The sequence below is a fragment of the Heterodontus francisci genome, chromosome 26 (assembly GCF_036365525.1).
Source record: "Heterodontus francisci isolate sHetFra1 chromosome 26, sHetFra1.hap1, whole genome shotgun sequence".
In the NCBI taxonomy this organism is placed as follows: Eukaryota; Metazoa; Chordata; class Chondrichthyes; order Heterodontiformes; family Heterodontidae; genus Heterodontus; species Heterodontus francisci.
Genome location: NC_090396.1, coordinates 8,069,521 through 8,091,533, shown reverse-complemented (window position 1 = coordinate 8,091,533; position 22,013 = coordinate 8,069,521). Strand labels below are relative to the sequence as shown.

Sequence of the window (22,013 nt, the reverse complement as noted above, 5' to 3'; positions counted from 1 at the left end):
CACTTGCCAGACGTCCTTTTACCTGTAAACAGCCTCTCCCATTCAACTTCTGAATATGAACCACGACCTCTGGCTGCTCACCCTCTCCTTTCAGAATGTTCTGCAGCCGCTCCGAGACATCCTTGACCCTAGCACCAGGGAGGCAACATACCATCCTGGATTTTCGTTTGTGGCCACAGAAATGCCTATCTGCACCCCTTACGATCATTAATTAATCCCTGATCACTATAGCTCTTCCAACCCTTTTCCTCCCCTGCTGTGCAGCACAGCCCTCTGTGGTGCCACGAACTTGGCTGTTGCTGCTTTCCCCTGGGAGGTCATCCCCCACAACAGTATCCAAAGCGGTATATCTGTTTGAGAGGGGAATGGGCACAGGGGACTCCTGCACTACCTGCCTGTGCCTACTACTCCGTCTGGTGGTCACCCATCTCTTTTCTGCCTGTGCAGCCATTACCTGCGGTGTGACCACCTCACTAAATGTGGTATCCACGACATCCTCAGCATCACGGATGCTCCACAGTGAATCCACCCGCAGCTCCAGCTCCGTAATGCGGCTAGCCAGTAGCTGCAGATGGATACACTTCCTGCACACATGGTCATCAGAGACTGGAATCGTCCCTGATTTCCCACATAGCGCAGGAGAAGCAGATCACGGGACTGAGCTTTCCTGCCATGACTTATCCTCAGATTACTTAGTTAATTAAAAAAATTAACTTAATTTTTAATTAAATTAAAATTTAATTAATTAAATTAAAATTTTAATTTAATTTATAAAATACTAATTATACTAGGGGCCTTGTTATACCCACTCCAATCTAAAGTCCTTAAAAAAAAAACAGTTTAGTAGTACTCAACTGATCACCAGAAGATTTTTTTTTTTAACAAAAAAAACTTTCCTCTTATTTTTTTAAGATATTCTAACAGCTGCTGCTCACAAACCAATCACCTTGCAGCTCTCCTCTGACGTCACTGTTTGCCTATTTTTTTCAAAACTTCGGCCTCTCCGCTCCACTCCCGGAAGGTAAGAGACTGGGCCTCGATCCTCGGGGTCTATTTATAGGCTCCGCTCCCGGTGTGTTCTCCGCTCCGCTTTCTCATTACATAATACTAAATCTAAAATAGCCCGATCCCAAATTAGTGCAACGTATTACTCCAGAAACACATCTCGTACACAGTCCAAGAATTCATCCTCACAGCATTAGTGCTAATTAGGTTTACCCAGTCTATATGTAAATTGATGTCGCCCATTATTACCCATGTTACATGCACCTCTAATTTCCTCATTTATACCATGCCCATTATTACCACTTCTGTTTGGTGGCCTATAAACAACTCCCACCAATGTTTGCTGTCCCTTGCTGTTTCTTACTGATGACACCAAAACTGATGATGCTAGCCATTATTGTGAGGGCTACTGCTGAGGCTGTAGCCAGTGGGAGAGCTGAAACCATCGAAAATGTCGGTATTCTCATACCTAATCCTCCTTCTCACATCCCACTGCCACTCATCCCACAGTCTCTTTTGATTTAGAAGCTGCAGATAGTATAAGCATGCACCTCTTGCTTTCACCCCTTTCCCTCACCATGACCTTAGGGGAATAGACAGGCATTACTGCAACCACAGACCTGACTCCAGGGTGGTATGTTGCCTCTCTGGTCTCTTTCTCTCTTGTCGTGTCGCTATACCCTTCCCTCAACACTATTCCATGTGGGCTCTGGCTCGTTGAAGACCTTCAGATCTTCAGGGCTGCTTGGCTCCGGTAATAGAGGGCATTTTAGAGGACGTTTCATCATTTGGATGCCTCTCCACAGTCACAGTATTTGTTTGGTTGTATCTTCACTTCTGCATAAGGACTTTGCAGTAACCAACATCAGTCCTGATGCGATTGATACACAGCCAAGTAGGCCATGTTTCATTGGCTCCTGATAGAAGGGATTCTTCTGGGGTATTAGACAACCCATGTGCCTTCATCTCTGTGTAGATGTGTTAACTGTTAATCTGTTAATTGTGTATCAATTGTTTGATTATGTGCAGGTGGAGGGTATGATTTGGGGTCGTACCGCAGCACTTATAAGCAGACACTTAATGGAGACTAGTGGAGGGTTTTGAGTGAGGAGCTACATGTTTATAATCCTTTTTACTCTGTACAATTGATGTGAAATGGAGTAGAGATAGCTCCAGCATTATCCATCCATAACAAGCTTTCTGGAGTTTAACATTGACTAATCAGCAAGGCAGCAACTGTAGGGATTCCAGTCCAGGGGTTGGACTACCAAAACTACCAAAATCCTTCAGCAGCAGTCGATGGAGACATAGTTACAACCTGGACCACATAGCTAACCAGAAAGAGAAAATTGTCCTAGATGCTATTCCAAACTCCCAACATTGTCCAATAAGAATCAAGATCAAGTCGTTCCTCACTCAGTATCTCTTCATCGCGTTTCAATTTCAAAAATGCAATCCAGGTTCCCCGCAGACCTGGATGCTGTAATCAGAGACATTCTTCTTTCTCCAAAAAATTATGACTTGTTTGTCGAGATGGTGAAAACCTCCTCTGGACATAACATTCCCGGAGGATGTCTGACAAACTACATCCCGAGTCTATCAGAGGATGCTGAAGACCGTTATGAAGCCGATTTCAACTGTTTCCGGGCAGATCCATCAAGAGCTGGAGAAAGGTTGTAGATGCCATATCAGATGAGAGACAAAAGTCGTGGCAGAAACTGACTTGACTCCACAGATATGTCTCACAGCAGCAGGAAAGTATGGAAAACCATCAGTAAGCTAGGAAATGACTTCACTAAAGGATTAGGGACGTTCTTTTTCAAGAACAGCAAAATGGTTGTCAAAGACTGATCTATTAGAGCTTCAGAGCTTTGTCTTGGACAGAGACAAGGTCTGCTGACTTTGAAAATGAAGCACTTGCAGTCATGTGGGCTTGCAAGAAGTTTTCTGATTACGTTATTAGCCTGAAAGTGGTTATTGAGACAGGCCACAAACCTTTGGTTTCCTAACGAGATGAGAAGGAGATTGCAAGGATGCCTCCGAGAATTCAGAGATATTCAGAGATTCTGATTGAGGTTGATGAGATATACCGATGGGACGGTAGACGTTCAGGGAAAGATGCAAACTTCCGCTGATGCATTATCAAGAGCAACTGTTGACCATCCAACACAACAGGATGTTAACTTTGCTGAAGAGATAAAGTCATATTCACAGTAGACAGTGTCGCAATGGCCGGCAAGTACACAGAAACTTCAAGAAATTCATCATGCTCAAAAGCAGGATGAGGAATGCATTCAGATACGCCAGTTTTGTACACAAGGTTGGCCACAGAAACGTCCAAGTGGTAAGATAATGAAAATTTTCTTCGAATTCAGCAGACGCTTCACAATCGTAGACGATTTGCTGGTATATAATGACAGACTAGTCATTCCGATCTCTCTACAATCAGATATTTTGGCAAGGATATATCAAGGCCATATGGGAATCACAACATGCAGAGCACGAGCTCAACCATCTGTTTGGTGGCCAGGAATATCTAAAGACCTTGAACACATGATCTTAAATTGCCAGGTATGCGTGGTACACTAACCAGACTAGAGAGAACCACTTACAACCAAATGATTACCAACCAGACCATGGGAACATCAAGGAATAGATTACGAGAGCGGTCTTCGCAATGCATGGTATTCCTGATGACGTTGTGGCAGAAAATAGAGCACAGCTTGCAAATGAATACTTCACTCAATTTGTGAGAAAATGGGGATTTGAACATCTCACAAGTTCCCCTCGTAATTGTCAATCGAATGGTGAAGTGGAGTGAGGAGTCCGAACTAGTAAATCATTGCAGAAGAATGAAGATCTTCCAATTGCACTATTGAATTATTGATGTACTCCATTGTTATGTGGACTATCACCTTCAGAGCTCTTGTTGGGGAGGAGGCTTTCCTATTCTATTCAGAAAACTACTCCCGGGGCTAGATGTCTAGGACTACAAAAAAGTGCAAGAAGTCTAACAGAACCAACAAGCTCACAATTACAATAAGAGATTTCATACCAGAAACCTATCAATGTTAAAGCATGGAGAAAAGGTTTTAATAGAAGTGTACAAGATTAGGAGATTTAATAGAAGTGGACAAAATTATGACAGGCTTAGATAAGTTAGACAAGGAAAAATTGTTCCCTTTAACAAATGGTACAAGGACTGGAGGACACAGATTGAAAGTTTTGGGCAAAAGATGCAGGGGGCAATATGAGGAAGCACTTTTTTTATGCAGTGGGTGGTAATGACCTGGAAATCGCTGCCCACAAGGGTGGTGGAAGCGGAGACGATCAATGATTTCAAGAGGAAGTTGGATGGCCACCTGACAGAAATAAACTTGTCGGGCTATGGGGATCGAGCCGGGGAGTGGGACTGACAACATAGTTCCATGGAGACCTGGCATGGACTGGATGGGCCAAATGGCCTCTTTCTGTGCCGTAAATGTCTCTATGACTCTAGGTATGGATATGAGATTTAGGACGTGAAGGTACAATCACCCAGAGAGATGACTGTCATCTGCTATTTTATATACTACAGACCTCCAAGGGGACGATCAGGCAAAACAGAAGAAACCTTATCCCTATTCCTCTCTAAGATAACAACATCTGGAGGAACCAGATGATGATCAAGAAACCCAGAGACAACAGGATACTACAAACATTGGTCAAGGTCATCCAAGTCATCGAACAAGACTTTCAAGAACGACTAGTGCGGTACAGCGGCGCAGTGGTTAGCACCGCAGCCTTACACGATCCGGCTTCGGTTCTGGGTACTGCCTGTGTGGAGTTTGCAAGTTCTCCCTGTGACCACGGGGGTTTCCACCGGGTGCTCCGATTTCCTCCCACAGCCAAAGACTTGCAGGTTGATAGGTAAATTGGCCATTGTAAATTGCCCCTAGTGTAGGTAGGTGGTAGGAGAATTGAGGGAAGGTGGGGATGTGGTAAGGAATATGGGATTAATATAGGATTAGTATAAATGGGTGGTTGATGGTCAGCACAGACTCGGTGGGCCGAAGGGCCTGTTTAGGTGCTGTATCTCTCTATGACTCCTGATCTTTCGAGACCAACAAGAACACGATCACGGAGAGCCGTAAAGCCTGTTAGTGTCTAATAGGTTCTGTTAATGGATGTTAAATACCTACTGGTTGAAGGTAATAGGGTGAACAGGTGTTGGGTGTTGATTAGTTAATTGTACTCAGATCTGTTGATAAAGAAGAGCCAGCCAGCCAGCACTGCCTGGGTGTTGTCAGGAGTGGAGAAATAAGCTCTGTGGCCTTTCCTGAATGTGCAAGACAAGGGACAGGATATCAGACCTGTAGTTTGGCAGAAGGAAGTGAAAATATAATGTATGTTCAGACAGTGGGCCTGAAGATGATCATAGTCTAAGGAAACGGTCACAAACTTGAAAAGAAGTCTGGTCATAGGAGGGACAGGTCGTGTCGTAGCAGTCCAGAAAGCGAAAGGAAATCTAGTAGGGGATGTGGTTTCACAAGAACAAGGACCAGAGAGCAGGCCAGGAACCCTCGGAGAAGCTCTAATAGCTCCTAACAAGTTGGATGGTAAATTGGTAAAGGATACTAAGCAAAAAGAGTTTGACAGTTGGAGAGAGTTTGGCATATACATGGAGGTGCCAGATAGAGGACAACCAGCACTGTCCCAAAGATGGATCTGTACAGCGGAAGTACTTCCTGATGGTACGTATAAAGCAAAGGCCAGACTTGTAGCTCAGGGATTTGAGGAATGACTAGACGACCAGGAAGTTAGAGTACACTCCCCAACAGCAGGAAAAGCAAGTTTGAGGATTTTCCTGGCCCTTTTAGCGACACATTCATGGGAATGTAAGTCCATTGACATCAAAGCAGCATTTTTGCAAAGGGAGAAATTTCAAAGGGAAGTATTTTTAAAGGCACCAAAAGAATCTGGAGATATAGAAGGGAAATTATGGAAGCTAAACAAGTGAATTTATGGGCTAAATGATGCATCCAGGGTGTGGTATTTTTCAGTTTGGCCCGTCCGATTAAAAGCTGGTTGTATTCAGTTAAATGCGGATCCAGCAATGTTTTACTGGTACTATGAAAAAAAACTAGCAAGCATTTTCTTGACTCACACAGACGATTTTCTGTGGGGAGGATCTGCAGCATTTGAGAAGTTTCTGGTAGATAAAGTTCTACAGGAATTTAAAATTGGAAGTCGGGTTGAATATTAGACTAAGTTGGGGGTAACCCCAAATCAACAATTTTACTGAGAGAATGTTACTTGGATCCCAATAAATTGGGCCAGATCCTCACAAAAGGAAGACTCTGTAACCAAGGAAGAAGCAGACCACTTAAGGAGCTGAATCTGGCAATTAAACTGGTTGTGCACACAAACTAGGCTGGATGTTTGCTATGATATTAGAATTGAGCGTGGAAAGATGATACTGTTAGGGAAGTGCTGAAAGCAAATAAAACATTGAAGAGATTGAATTTTGATAAATGTACACTCAAGTTTCCAGCATTGGGTGACCCAGAAGAAACGGAATTAGTAATTTTTAGTGACTCCTCACACGCTAATCTTCCCGATCGTTATTCGAGCACAACAGGATTCATCATATTTTTGGTGGGAAGAAATGATAAATGTTGTCCATTAGCCTGGGAATTGAAGAAAATAAAGAGGATAGTTAAAAGCACCTTAGCTGCTGAGACACTGATAGAAGCGAGAGATACGGGTATGTATTTATCAAGTATTTTAACAGAACTTTTATATAAGGGGCAATCGGAGAAAAACTTTCCCATAGAATGCTATATGGATTAAAAAAAGGTACCAAGCAAAAGAGTTGAAGATTGACCTCGCGAGCATTAAAAAATTTTGGAAAGAAAAGAAATTTCCAAACTAAAATGGGTCGATGCAAGTCATCAGTTGTCAGATTGTTTAACAAGAGATGTGCTTGTTCAAAGAAATTGTTGGATGTCCTCAAAGAGGGCCGTCTTGTGTTATGAGTTTGGAAAACGTGGAAATTGTTTTGTTAGGTCGCTTTGTAATTCTTTAAACAAGTTATTGGCTGGTGCTGTTGATGGTATAATAATGTAAGATAAAGAAAAATGTATTATATTTTGTGTCTTTTACACATACATATGCAACTTAAAAGAGGGGAATCTGTTCGTATCTAATAAGTTCTGTTGATTGGATGGTAAATACTGACTGGTTGAAGATAATAGGGTGAACAAGAACAAAGAACAGTACAGCACAGGAACAGGCCATTCGGCCCTCCAAGCCTGCACCGATCTTGATGCCTGCCTAAACTAAAATCTTCTGCACTTCCGGGGCCCATATCCCTCTATTCCCTTCCTATTCATGTATTTGTCAAGATGTCTCTTAAACGTCGCTATCGTATCTGCTTCCACCACCTCCCCTGGCAGCAAGTTCCAGGCACTCACCACCCTCTGTGTATAAAAAAAAAAAAACTTGCCTCGCACATCCCCATGTCCCCTAGTAACTGACTCTTCCACCCTGGGAAAAGGCTTCTGACAATCCACTCTATCATGCCGCCCCTCCAGTGAAAACAATCCGAGTTTTTCCAACCTCTCCTCATAGCTAATGCCCTCCAGACCAGGCAACATCCTGGTAAACCTCTTCTGTACCCTCGCCAAAGCCTCCACGTCCTTCTGGTAGTGTGGCGACCAGAATTGTACGCAATATTCCAAGTGTGGCCTAACTAAGGTTCTGTACTGCTGCAACATGACTTGCCAATTTTTATACTCTATGCCCCGACCGATGAAGGCAAGCATGCTGTATGCCTTCTTGACTACCTTATCCACCTGCGTTGCCACTTTCAGTAACCTGTGGACCTGTACGCCCAGATCTCTCTGCCTGTCAATACTCCTAAGGGTTCTGCTATTTACTGTATACTTCCCACCTGCATTAGACCTTCCAAAATGCATTGCCTCACATTTGTCCGGATTAAACTCCATCTGCCATTTCTCCGCCCAAGTCTCCAATCGATCTGTATCCTCTGACAATCCTCATCAATATCCGCAACTCCACCAACCTTTGTGTCGTCCGCAAACTTACTAATCAGACCAGCTACATTTTCCTCCAAATCATTTATATATACTACAAAGGTCCCAGCACTGATCCCTGCGGAACACCACTAGTCACAGCCCTCCATTCAGAAAAGCACCCTTCCACTGATACCCTGTGTCTTCTATGACCGAGCCAGTTCTGGATCCATCTTGCCAGCTCACCTCTGATCCCGTGTGACTTCACCTTTTGTACCAGTCTGCCATGTGGGACCTTGTCAAAGGCTTTACTAAAGTCCATATAGATAACATCCACTGCCCTTCCTTCATCAATCATCTTCGTCACTTCCTCAAAAAACTCAATCAAATTAGTAAGACACGACCTCCCCTTCACAAAACCATGCTGTCTCTCGCTAATAAGTTCGTTCGTTTCCAAAAACCAACAGATTAATTGTACTCAAATGTATATATTAACAGCCAGCCAACACTGGGTGTTAGGAGTGGCTCCTAAGTTCTGTGGTTGGCAATAAACAGTCTTCACCAAAGCATCCTAGTCTCAGTGTCTTCTTCACAAATAGGCTTGGAAGGTTCTCTAACAAAGCCTCCTGACAGACTGAATCGTGATGTCAGAAACATGATTTGGGGGGGTGGGGGGAGAGCGCGGAGATGAGGCAGTATGCAAATATTAACATTAACCACACTGTAGGATGGGATATAAAGGAAGACATAATGGCAGCTTGTCAGAAAGGTACAGCGATATTTATGGGGGATTTTAACCTCTATATAGACTGGAAAAATCAGATGGGCAGAGGTAGCCTACCTGAGGAGTACATGGAATGTTTTCAGGATAATTTCTTGGAACAATACGTTCTGCAGCCAACCAGAGAGCAAGCTATACTAGACCTGGTATTGTTCAAAGAGATAGGATTAATTAATGACCTCATAGTTAAGGCACCCCTAGGTAGCAGCGATCATATGATTGAATTTTACATTCAGTTTGAGGGAGAGAAGAGTGGGTCCAAGACTAGTATTTTAAACTTAACTGAAGGCAATTATGAGGGCATGAAAGCAGAGCTAGCTAAAGTGAATGAGCAAATCAGGTTAAGGGATAGGTCAATAGAGATGCAGCGGCAGACATTTAAGGGGATATTTCAGAATACACAGAATAGATATATTTCAACGAGAAAGAAAAATTCCAAGGGTAGGACCTACCATCCGTGGTTAACTAAAACAGTTAAAGATAGTTTCAAACTTAAAGAAAAAGCCCATAATTGTGCAAAGATGGGAGGCAGGTCAGAAGATTGGACAGAATATAAAAAACAGCAAAGAATGACTAAAAGATTGATAAGGAAGGTAAAATTAGAGTATGAGAGAAAGCTAGCCAGAAATATAAAGACAGATAGTAAGAGTTTCTACAGATATTTTAAAAAGAGTTAACAAGGTGAGAGTTGGTCCTCTAGAAAGTGAGTCTGGAGAATTAATAAGGAGATGGCAGATTGATTTGAACGGATATTTTGCATCAGTGTTCACTATTGAGGATACAAGTAACATCCCAGTATTTGCTGTAAGTTAGGAAATGAAAGGGATGGAGGAACTGAAGAAAATTAGTCACCAGGGAAGTGGTACTGAACAAATTGTTGGAACTGCGGGCTGACAAGTCCCTGGGTCCTGATGACTTCATCCTAGGTGTTAAAAGAAATGGCTAGTGAGATAGTTGATGTTAGTTTTTAATTTTGCAAAATTCCCTAGATTCGGGGACGGTTCCATTAGATTGGAAAATAGCAAATGTAACTCCTTTATTCAAAAAGGGAGGGAGACAGAAAGCAGGAAACAACAGGCCAATTAGCTTAACATCTGTCTTAGGGAAAATGTTAGAAGCTATTATTAAAGACATTGTAGCAGGGCATTTAGAAAAATTCAAGGTAATCAGACAGAGTCAACATGGTTTTGTGAAAGGAAAATCATGTTTAAGCAACTTATTGGAGTGCTTTTGAGGGAGTTGCATGATAAAGGGAAACCGGTGGATGTATTGCACTTAGATTTCCAGAAGGCATTTAATAAGGTGCTACATCCAAGGTTAATGCAGAAAATAAAAGCTCATGGTGTAGAGGGTAACATATTGGCATGGATAGAAGATTGGTTAGCTAACAGGAAACAGAGAGTGGGCATAAATGGGTCATTTTCTGATTGGCAAAATGTAACGAGTGGTGTGCCACAGGGATCTGTACTGGGGCCTCAACTTTACAATCAACAAAAATGACATCGACGAACGGACCGATGGTATGGTTGCTAAATTTGCTGATGACACAAAGATAGGTAGGAAAGTAACTTGTGAAGAGGGCATAAGTGGGCTACAAAGGGATATAGATAGGTTAAGTGAGTGGGCAAAGACCTGGCAAACGGAGTATAATGTGGGAAAGTGGGAAATTGTCCACTTTGGCAGGAAGAATAAAAAAGCATATTATTTAAAAGGTGAGAGATTGTAGAGCTCTGAGATGCAGAGGGATCTAGGTGTCCTAGTGCATGAATTGCAAAAGGTTAGTATGCAGGTATAGCATGTAATTAGGAAAACTAATAGAATGTTATTGTTTATCGCGAGGGGAATTGAATACAAAAGTAGGGAGGTTATGCTTCAGCTATACAGGGCATTGGTGAGACCACATCTGGAGTAATGTGTACAGTACTGGTCTCCTTATTTAAGGAAGGATGTAAATGCGTTGGAGACAGTACAGGGAAGGTTTACTAGACTAATATCTGGAATGGGAAGGCTGTCTTACAAGGAAAGATTGGACAGGCTAGACTTGCATCCGCTGAAATTTAGAAAAGTAAGAGGCGACTTGATTGAAACATATAAGATCCTGAGGGGTCTTGACAGGGTGGATGTGGAAAGGATGTTTCCCCCTGTGGGAGGATCTAGAACTAGGGGTCACTGTTTAAAAATAAGGGGTCGCCCATTTAAGACCGGGATGAGGAGAAATTGTTTCTGTGAGTCGTGAGTCTTTGGAATTCTCTTCCTCAAAAGGCAGTGGAAGCAGAGTCTTTGAATATTTTTAAAGCAGAGGTAGATAGGTTCTTGATAAACAAGGGGGTAGAAGATTATCGGGAATAGGTGGAAATGTGAAGTAATCAGTTCAGCCATGAACTTATGAGGGGGCTCGAAGGGCCGAGTGGCCTACTCCTAGTTCGCATGTAAAGTCAAAATGAATGTATATATATCAAAAATATACATGGAGAAAGACCTGGGGGAAGATGTAGTATAAGCGTCTGAAAAGATTGTGAATAACCCCTCCCATTGTAGTGATGATGCAATAGTCACATGGGTATTAGGCTCGGAAGAAGGTATAAGCATCATGAGAGGTGTTAGCTGGACATGCTTAATGAGTGTAAATAGTTTTTTTCATATTATATAAAAAATAAACTAGTTACTATTTAGCCATACTAAGACTCCGGGTCATCAGTAAACAATGCTCAAACTACGCTCGCAACAATATACAACGCAAGCCGGTCATAAGCAGAACAGAGATGGTGGCATAGTGGTAATGCTACTGAAATAGTAATCCAGAGACCCAGGATAATGCCCTGGGGACAGGGGTTCAAATCCCACCATAGCAGCTGGCGGAATTTAAATCCAATTAATTAATAGAAAATCTGGAATTGAAAGCTAATCTCAGTAATGGTGCTGTGAAGCTATCATCAATTGTCTGGTTCACTAATGCCCTTTAGGGAAGGCAATCTACTGTCCTTACCTGGTCTGGCCTACATGTGACTCCAGACTCACAGCAATGTGCTCTTAACTGCCCTCTGAAATAGTCCAGCAAGCCATTCAGTTGTCAAGGGCAATTAGGAATGGGCAACAAATGCGAGCCTTGCCAACGATGTTTCACGGGGTGTGGGCAATCAAAAAAAAACTGAGAAGGTTCTGGAGAAGTACCCTTTTTTGGTGAATGTATCTGTGGAGTTCGGGATTAAAGGAGAATTGCTGTTAGTTGTGAATCAGTGGTTACAGCCTGGAAGACAAGATCTGGAGATCTACCTGAGGAATTTCAGAGTTTTGAAGAACTGTGTGACCAGAATTTGGTGCCATACATGCTGAATGGACTGCCCAGTAAATCCGTGCGATCCATCTTTGTTATATCTAATTGTGAATGTGTAATTTGTAATATCTTGACCATGATTTGTTTGGTAGTTCATGTTTAATTTATGTTAATTTTGGTTTGATTATTAAAGGAAAAGTTATAAAATAAATCTTGTCCATTTGTTGTTTTTTTTATTGGGGTCATTTGGTAAATTCCGTTCTTCTGGTTTGTTGGTCTGCTTGGGGGTCATAACACTATTCGACTCTGTTGCTTGGAATAGTAACAAGAACTCAGCAATGACGGACGGCAACAAAAGTACATTCCGTTCAAAAACAAAAACTCGTCAAGAAAGACCCATCCATGTCTCACTTAAGAGTATTAGACTAAAAGGAGGCGTAAATATAGTTGCAAAAAATAGTAGCAAGCCTGAGGATTGGGACTGTTATAGAAACCAGCAAAGGGCCATCAAAAAGTTGATGGAAAGAGAAAAAATAGAATGAGTAAACTAGCCAGCAATACTAAAAACAGATTGTAAGACTATTTATAAGTACATATAAAGGAAGAGAGTAGCTAAAGTAGATGCTGGTCCCTTAGAGGCAGAGACAGGAGAAATCTTCATGGGGAATGAGGAAATGGTAGAGGCATTGAACAAATATTTTGTGTCAGTCTTCATAGTAGAAGACTCAAGCTCAATACCAGAAATAGGCAGTAACCTGGGGGCTAAAAAGAGTGAGGAAATTAAGGATATTGATATCAGCCGAGAAAAAGTATTGGAGAAATCTGAGGGACTAAAATCTGACAAGTCCCCAGGATCAGATGGCCTAATCCTAGGGTTCTAAAATAGTTAGCTCCGGAGATAGTGGATGCGCTGGCTATGATTTTCCAGAATTCCTTAGATTCAGGAATGGTCCCGTCAAATTGAAAGTTGGCAAATATTACGCCACTTTTCAAGAAAGGAGGTAGAGAGAAAACAGGGAACTACAGGCCAGTTAGCCTATCAGTCGTTGGGAAGATGTTGGAAAGTATTATTAAAGAAGTCCTAACATTGTACTTGGAAAAGCATAGTATGATTAGAACAAGTCAGCATGATTTTACTAAAGGGAGATCCTGTTTGACAAATTTATTAGAGTTTTTTGAACATATAACTGGTAGGATAAAGGGGAAGCAGTAGCTGTAGTATATCTGGATTTTCAAAAGACATCCGATAAGCTGCCACATGAAAAATTAATAGGCAAGATAAGGGCTCATGGTGTTGGCGGCAATATTAGTATCGAGGACTGGTGATCAGACAGGAAGCAGAGTCGGCATAAATGGGGCATTTTCAAGTTGGCAGGCAGTGAATAGTGGAATGCTGCAAGGATCAGTGCTGGGTCTCCACTATTTAAACTCTACATTAATGAGAGAGAGAGTAATGTATCTAGGTTTGCTAATGGTACAAAGCTTGGTGGATAGGTAAGCTGCAGGGAGGATGCAGAGAGGCTGCAAAAAAATTTGACGGATTAAGTGAGTGAGCAACAAGATGGCAAATGGAGTATAAGATATGGAAGTGTGAAGTTATTCACTTTGGTCGTAAAAATAGAAAAGCAAAGTTTTTTTTAAAAGGTGTGAAACGGGTAAGTGTTGAGACTTGGGGGTGCTCGGACAAGGAACACACAAAGCTAACATGCAGGTACAGCAGGCTATTGGGAAGGTAAATGGCATGTTGGCCTTTATTGCAAGGGGACTGGAGTACAGGAATAAAGAAGTCTTACTAAAGTTGTACATGGCTTTGGTAAGACTGCACCTGGAGTACTGTGTGCAGTTTTGGTCTCCACATTTAAAAAAGGATATACTTGCACTGGAGGCAGTGCAGTGAAGATTTACTAAATTGGTCCCTGGGATGAGGGGGTTGTCCTATGATGAAAGGCTGAGTAAATTGGGCCTGCATTCCCTGGAGTTCAGAAGAGTGAGAGGCGATCTGATTGGGACATACAAGATTCTGAAAGGGCTTGATAGGGTAGCAACTGAAAGATTGTTTCCACTGGTAGGGAATCTAGAACACGGGGCACAGTCTCAGGATAAGGGGCCGATCATTCAGGACTGACATGAGGAGAAATAGGGCGGCACAGTGGCGCAGTGGTTAGCACCACAGCCTCACAGCTCCAGCGACCCGGGTTCGATTCTGGGTACTGCCTGTGTGGAGTTTGCAAGTTCTCCCTGTGACTGTGTGGGTTTCCACCGGGTGCTCCGGTTTCCTCCCACAGCCAAAGACTTGCAGGTTGATAGGTAAATTGACCATTGTAAATTGCCCCTAGTGCAGGTAGGTGGTAGGGAATATGGGTTTAATGTAGGATTAGTATAAATGGGTGGTTGTTGGTTGGCACAGACTTGGTGGGCCGTAGGACCTGTTTCAATGCTGTATCTCTAAATAAAAAAATAAATAAATAAAATTACTACACTCAAAGAATTGTGAATCTTTGGAATTCTCTACCCCAGAGGGTTGTGGATGGTCCATCATTAAATACATTTAAGGCTGGGAGAGATAGATTTTTGGTCTTGTAGGGATATGGGGAGCAGGCAGGAAAGTGGAATTGAAGCCCAAGATCAGCCATGATCGTATTGAATGGCGGAGCAGGCTCGATTGGCCATATGGTCTACTTCTGCTCCTATTTCTTGTGCTCTTGTGTATTTAGGATCAGGCAGGACGACCACCCTATTAAGTGCTGAGGTTGTGCATTGGCGCAGCAAGTTTACTGATCTGGGCAGTACAAAACTGTGAGGCAGCTGATGAGTAAACGTTTTGGCTGTAGTGACATCAGCTGTGGAGATGTGTTGTAATACCAGTGATTGATCAGGTTAAGTTAGTGATCTAACATTATCAATATTCAGAGCCTGGGACTTTCAGAGGCAGGAAGTTTTTTACAGACAATGAACACCCTCTTGTACCAAACTCCCCTTCCACCTCCAAAAACAGGCAGTAGGCACAGAATGTTCAAAGGATAAAAGCAAGTGAAATTAATTTACTTTGTAAAAAGTGAGGAGGAAAATAGTTAGAATAAAGCAAGATTCGAGAAAAGGAGGACATTCAATTTTAAAATGGAGAGGGGAAATATGGGACAAATGGAACATCAGTGTGAACACGGGTGAAGTGATGAACTTTACTTTCTTATAAAATGTTTACTTTAGTAGTCTTATCATAATAGATTTATTCTCAATATACAAATGGATTTTTTTGTTCAGTGATTTGTTTGCGTCACTGCAAGTGAGTTGAAAACAGACAAAAGCAACTGGGCTTTTATGCGGGATTGGTTTTTGGATGATAACAATAGCAACAGTAAAACAACTAACTTGAAATAAAGGCAGTAATCGTAACTATTGAATGTGTAATTAAAACCAAGATTAAGAAAAAATTTTAATTATGGGAATAATTGCAATTAATTGTTAAATCGTTTGATTCCTAGTTGTGAAACTTGTTAAAGCCTGAACAGGAGAGATTTCATCTGGTCACTTTGGATTTGAACCCAGGTCTGGAAGTGTTTGATACCATCAGTCAGTTTGTGAAATAAAATGTGTTCCTTATCTTCAAAAGCTCAAACTTTAACACTGAAGATTTAGCAGATAAAAAGGACTCACAGTAAACCAATACACTCTTTGTGGAAAGGTGCTAAACATTATTGCTGTATTGTACCTGAGAGGTGGCAGGAGCGAGGTACAGAGCTTGGCATCAGTTTCCCAGCCTGGTGTAAACAGACCACATTGGCGATCTCCTGCTGACACTGTTGAGTGCTCGCCCTGGCCAATGCAGATAAGCCATCCTTCCCCACAATGTCACAGTTGGGTGAGAAGTCATTGCTGGTGGGCTGAGGGGCTCCCCCCACGCTGCCAGTGTCCCCATTCTTCAAGTCCCCTTTCACATCACTGGTGTTCCTGCTGCTGGTTGGATTGTTTTGGATCGTGTCGCCGAAGTGGATTCTTGAGGGCAACCTACGTTGTGCTGCAGGCCTGCGCTTTGCTAAACTAGTTCGCAGTAGGCTGGCAGTGCTGCCCGGGTGCTCCCTGCCGCCTCTCCATGGGCTCTGCCGTCGGCTGGGCCCCAAATGCCGGCTGTCAGAACTGTCCACCTCATTGCTGTCTGGCAATTTGGTCCTCTTCTCACTACCCTTCTGTGAACAAAAAAAAAATGCAAGTTACAAATCCAGTCAGAAATCCAAAATATCTGCCTACAATTATATATTTTTGCCAGATTTCGTGACATCCAAAAACTCCCACTCCACTAATGTTTATCAAAGTAGCTTTTGCTCTTTAAAAGGGACTTCCAGGAATCTCTTAAATTGCTCGACAATAAAATGATCTGACACAAAATTCTACGGAACAAAGAACAGTGCAGCACAGTAACAGGCCATTCGGCCCTCCAAGCCTGCGCCGATCTTGATGCCTGTCTAAACTAAAACCTTCTGCACTTCCGGGGTCTGTATCCCTCTATTCCCATCCTATTCATGTATTTGTCAAGATGCCTCTTAAACATCGCTATCGTACCTGCTTTCACCACCTCCCCCAGCAGCAAGTTCCTGGCACTCACCACCCTCTGTGTAAAAAACCTGCCTCGCACATCCCCTCTAAACTTTTCCCTCTCACCTTAAACCGATGTCCCCTAGTAACTGACTCTTCCACCCTGGGAAAAAGCTTCTAACTATCCACTTTGTCCATGCCACTCATAACTTTGTAAACCTCTATCATGTCGCCCCTCCACCTCCGTCGTTCCAATGAAAACAATCCGAGTTTATCGAACCTCTCTTCATAGCTAATACCCTCCAGACCAGGCAACATCCTGGTAAACCTCTTCTGTACCCTCTCCAAAGCCTCCACGTCCTTCTGGTAGTGTGGCGACCAGAATTGCACGCAATATTCTAAGTGTGGCATAACTAAAGTTCTGTACAGCTGCAGCATGACTTGCCAATTTTTATACTCGATTCCCCGACTGATGAAGGCAAGCATGCCGTATGCCTTCTTGACTACCTTATCCACCTGCGTTGCCACTTTCAGTGACCTGTGGACCTGAACGCCCAGATCTCTCTGCCTGTCAACACTCCTAAGGGTTCTGCCATTTACTGTATACTTCCCACCAGTATTAGACCTTCCAAAATGCATTACCTCACATTTGTCCGGATTAAACTCCATCTGCCATTTCTCCGCCCAAGTCTCCAACCGATCTCTTTCCTGCTGTATCCTCTGACAATCCTCATCACTATCCGCAACTCCACCAACCTTTGTGTCATCCGCAAACTTACTAATCAGATCAGCTACATTTTCCTCCAAATTAAACGTTTCATTCATCTCTCCAGACAGTTCACTGCTTGTCTTTATTCCAAACCTGCCTCCCTCCTTACTGTGTTTAGTATCCCCTGCTCTAACTCATTCCAGCCCAAGCCCCAGAACTGTGGAAGTCAGCTCCCTCAGTCTTCCCTTCTCCCTATAATCTAAGCCCACTTCCTGACTTACTTCCTTTTCTCAATGACCTTTTCCACTTTGGGGGTGGGGGGAATGCTCTGCAGTGTGAGCTTCACCATTGACAGTCTCTCAATTCAAAGATAATTCTTCAAAATTAAATTATAGACCTTAAAGAGGCTTAAAGTAACCAATCAATACACTCTGTCTCTTAACAAACCACCACCCCACTCACCCTCAATGCCTCACATCCTATCTCCTGTATTATCACTATCACATTTACTGTCAGTCAGTATATAATTCACACCCTCACCCAGGTTTTTATCTCTGAATGTCCAGGCTGAAAATTGCAGGCTGGAGTAAAATTACACATAGCTGATTCTATGATAAATGCTCCTTCCCACATATAAACAGAAATGACTGATTAAGGTTTTTATCCAACAAACCAAACTGTTTAATTATTTTCTCAGCTCAAGTCACTGGACAACTCAGCACCCAGCTCGGCTACATCGTCATTTGTTAAAAGCACATTTTTTTGGAAGGAACACAAAAGAATTTTACAGTTGCATTAGGAAAAGGAGGGTGGTCAGGAGCAACGTCGGTCCATTGAACCCTGATAATGGTGATATCGCCCATGAAAAAAAGGAAGTGGTAAATCTGCTGAATAATTACATTGCATCAATATTTACAGTAGAGGAAGCCGTCATGCCAGACATCACAGGGAAAGGGACATTGAATCAGCAACAACGACTCACCAAAATTAACTGAAAAATGACAATAATTAAGAACATAATGGCACTAAAGAATGACAAATCCCCAGGACTAGATGGTTTCCATTCCTAGGGTTTTAAAGGAAGTCGGTAATAACATTGCAAATGACCTAACTGTAATCTTCCAAAGTTCTCTCGATTAGAGATCTGTTCCTTTACATTGGAAAACTGTAGATGTCACTTTGCTATTTAAGAAAGGTGATAGAGGGAAACCAGGGAATTATAGTCCAGATAGCTAGACATCTGTTGTTGGGAAATTACGAGAGTCTATAATTAAGTGTAGAATGGCTGAACTGCTTGAAAATTTTCAGCTGATCAGACAGATGGATTTGTACAGTGTTATAACCTCAGTGAGACCATTAACATTACAAGTACAAGATATGAACCACCAGACCAATTCAAATAATCACACAGGATTTCACTTTTTAAGACTTTTATTGTAACTCAACCAAAGAAATCCTCATTAACTAAACAGTACACTGTAAATAGCTGATAGCCCAAATTACAAAGAAAGGTATTTTATTTACTTATTAAAATACTTGAAAAGTTTGCAAGTTCTCCCTGTGCCTGCGTGGGTTTCCTCCGGTTTCCTCCCACATGCCAAAGACTTGCGGGTTGATAGGTAAATTGGCCATTATAAATTGTCCCTAGTATAGGTAGGTGGTAGGGAAATATAAGGACAGGTGGGGATGTGGTAGGAATATGGAATTAGTGTAGGATTAGTATATAAATGGGTGGTTGATGGTCGGCACAGACTCGGTGGGCCGAAGGGCCTGTTTCAGTGCTGTATCTCTAAACTAAACTAAACTAAACCTCATACCACACTTATACATTACACAGTCCTCTTTGATAGCAAAAGTCTTTCCGGTTAAAAGTCCCAAACTCTTCCTGGTTGCAATGGTTGGATCTTCCAGAACCTTTTCAAAATTAATGTCTTCTTCGCTCAATTCTCTGAGCACTTCCAACCTTGGCGTCCGTGAATAAGGCAATTCCTGGTGATCCTGTTGGTCTTTTCCTCCTCCGCAAACTGCAACTTTCAAAACCGGTTCAAGTCTTCGCGGCCTTTCGCTGTATCAGGCTTCTGAGAGCAGATGTTCACTCTCTTGTCCGAGGCTACCACCACTGCTTGTCTGCCTGCTCTGAGGCTGCCCCGCTGTACAGCCGGTGTCCTTCAGAAAATTTGAGAAGTCTGGGCTTTCCTTTGTTTCCAGGTGTTAATAGCTGCCTGGTACATTTGAATCCTCAGAATCACTGACTTCTTGTTTACAATCCAAAAGTCTGGGAGGGTGTAATACATTGTTCTTCAGGCGTTACCCCTATAGTCCATGTTTTTCAAAACGTCTTTGATCTGTGTTCTCTGTTGTCCTGGTAACGAAGATTTCTGTCTTGTCCTTAAGTAGAGTGGATGTGAGGTCACCTGATTTCTTGTACTTAATCTTCAACTTTTAAAAATCACAATTTTTAAAACATAATCATGTTACAAAGTCCAGCATTCATAATAGGATGGGCCATGCCTGACAAACCCGACTGAATTATTTGAAGAGGTGACTAAAGTAGTGGATAGAAAAATGTCTTTGGATGTTATTTAAGTGCACTTCCAGAAAGGATTTGATAATGCACTTCTTAAAAGTATGTTAGCTAAAGTTGAAGCTCAAGGACTTGGTTAGGAAATTGGCTGAGCAGAAGGAGACAGAGCATGGATAATAGGCAGGTAGTCTAATTGGCAGGATATGACTAGTGGTATCCGACAAGGATCTGTGCTGGCGCCTCAGCCATTCACAGTGTTTATTAATGACCTATAGGATAAAAAGTCATATACCCAAGTTGGCTGCTGAGGCAAAAGTAGGTGGTATTGCAAGCAGTGTAAATGCAACATTACAAAGAGATATTAACAGAGTAAGTGAATGGGCAAAACTGTGGCAAATGGATTTCAATGCAAAAAAAAAAGGTTCCCCACTTTGGACTTAAAAAGGATAGAACAGAGCACTTTCTAAATGTTGAAAAGCTAGAAACATTGGAAGTTTAAAGAGACTTGCGGGTCCAGGTACAGAGATCATTAAAACTTCATGAACAGGTACAGAAAATAAACAAAAAGGCTAATGAAATGTTGGCCTTATATTTAGAAAATCTAAAATACGAGGGGGTAGAAATCATGCTTCAGCTATAAAAAGCCCTGGTTAGACCGCATGTGGAACACTGCAAGCTGTTCTGGGCACTACACCTTAGGAGGGAGTGCAGTGTGGATTTACCAGAATAATTCCTGGACTCCAAGGATTAAGTTAAGTTGTCAAGAGGATATAAAGCACTGACAAAGAGATTTAGATAGGTTAAGTGAGTGGGCAAAAATTTGGCAGATGGAGTATAATGTGGGTTAATGTGAACTTGTACACATTGGCAGGAAGATTGGAAAAACTTATTATTTTAATGGAGAGAGACTGCAGAACTCTGCAGTACAGAGGAATCTGGGTGTCTTCGTATATGAATCACATAAAGTTAATATTGTTGTAGGAAAGTGGAGTTGAGGCCACATTCAGATAAGCCATGATTTCAGTGAATGGCAGAACAGGCTTGAGGGGCTAAATGACCTACTCCTGTTCCTAGGTTCAGGAAAGTATTATCGTAGTTGAAATGGATGACTTGGTAGCACCCTTGCCTCTGAATCAGAAGGCTGTGCATTCAAGGCCCACATCAGAGACCACAGCACATAATCTGGAATAACATTTCAGTGCAGTACTGACAGAGTGTTCCACTGTCAGAGGTGCTGTCTTTCCAATGAGAGGTTAAACTGAGGCACTGTCTGCCCTCTCACGTAAAAGATTCCATGACACTTCCATCCTGGCTAATATTTTTCCTTCAACGACCAACACTTAAAGAGATGATTTGTTCATAAGTTATCCACTTTGGTTGGAAGAACAGAAAAGCAGAATATTTTTTAAAAGCCGAGGGACTAATAAATGTTGGTATTCAGAGGGATTTGAGTCTTCTTGCACAGAAACAAAATGCAGGTACAGAAAGCAATAGGGAAGACAAATGGCATGCTAACTTTTATTGCATAAGGGTTGGAATACAGGAGTAAGGAAGTCTTGCTGCAATTATATGGGCCTTGGTGAGACTGCAACTTGCCTTAGAGAGATGCAACAAAGATTCACTAGATTGATTGCTGGGATGAGAGGGCTGTCCTATGAGAATGAGTAAAAGGGGTCTATATTGGAAACTTTGAAAGATTTATGGCACAGAAGGAGGCCATTCACAAGAACACAAGGCCTGTTATGTTTGTGCCAGCCAAAAAAGAGCTATCCAGTCTAATCCCTCCTTCCAGCTCTGGAGCCCCAGTAATAAACAGTGACAGACATGTCCTCACCAGTACTGTACCCCAGTGTTATAGTGACAGACCTGTCCCCACCAGTACTGTAACCCAGTGTTATAGTGACAGACCTGTCCTCACCAGTACTGTAACCCAGTGTTATAGTGACAGACCTGTCCCCACCAGTACTGTACCCCAGTGTTATACAGTGACAGACCTGTCCTCACCAGTACTGTAACCCAGTGTTATACAGTGACAGACCTGTCCTCACCAGTACTGTAACCCAGTGTTATACAGTGACAGACCTGTCCTCACCAGTACTGTACCCCAGTGTTATACAGTGACAGACCTGTCCTCACCAGTACCGTACCCCAATTTTAGAGTGACAGACCTGTCC

General features: G+C 42.3%; 1 protein-coding gene across 2 annotated transcripts in view; it reads right to left on the bottom strand.

Annotated features, from left to right (window-relative positions):
• The window catches only part of xylt2 (xylosyltransferase II), a 338,683-nt gene that overhangs the window by 210,439 nt on the left and 106,231 nt on the right, over nucleotides 1–22,013 (bottom strand). For both annotated transcript variants that reach the window (XM_068057773.1, XM_068057774.1), the window contains exon 2: nucleotides 15,786–16,260. In XM_068057773.1, the coding sequence (XP_067913874.1) occupies nucleotides 15,786–16,260 (475 nt within the window). The remainder of the gene's footprint in view (nucleotides 1–15,785; nucleotides 16,261–22,013) is intronic.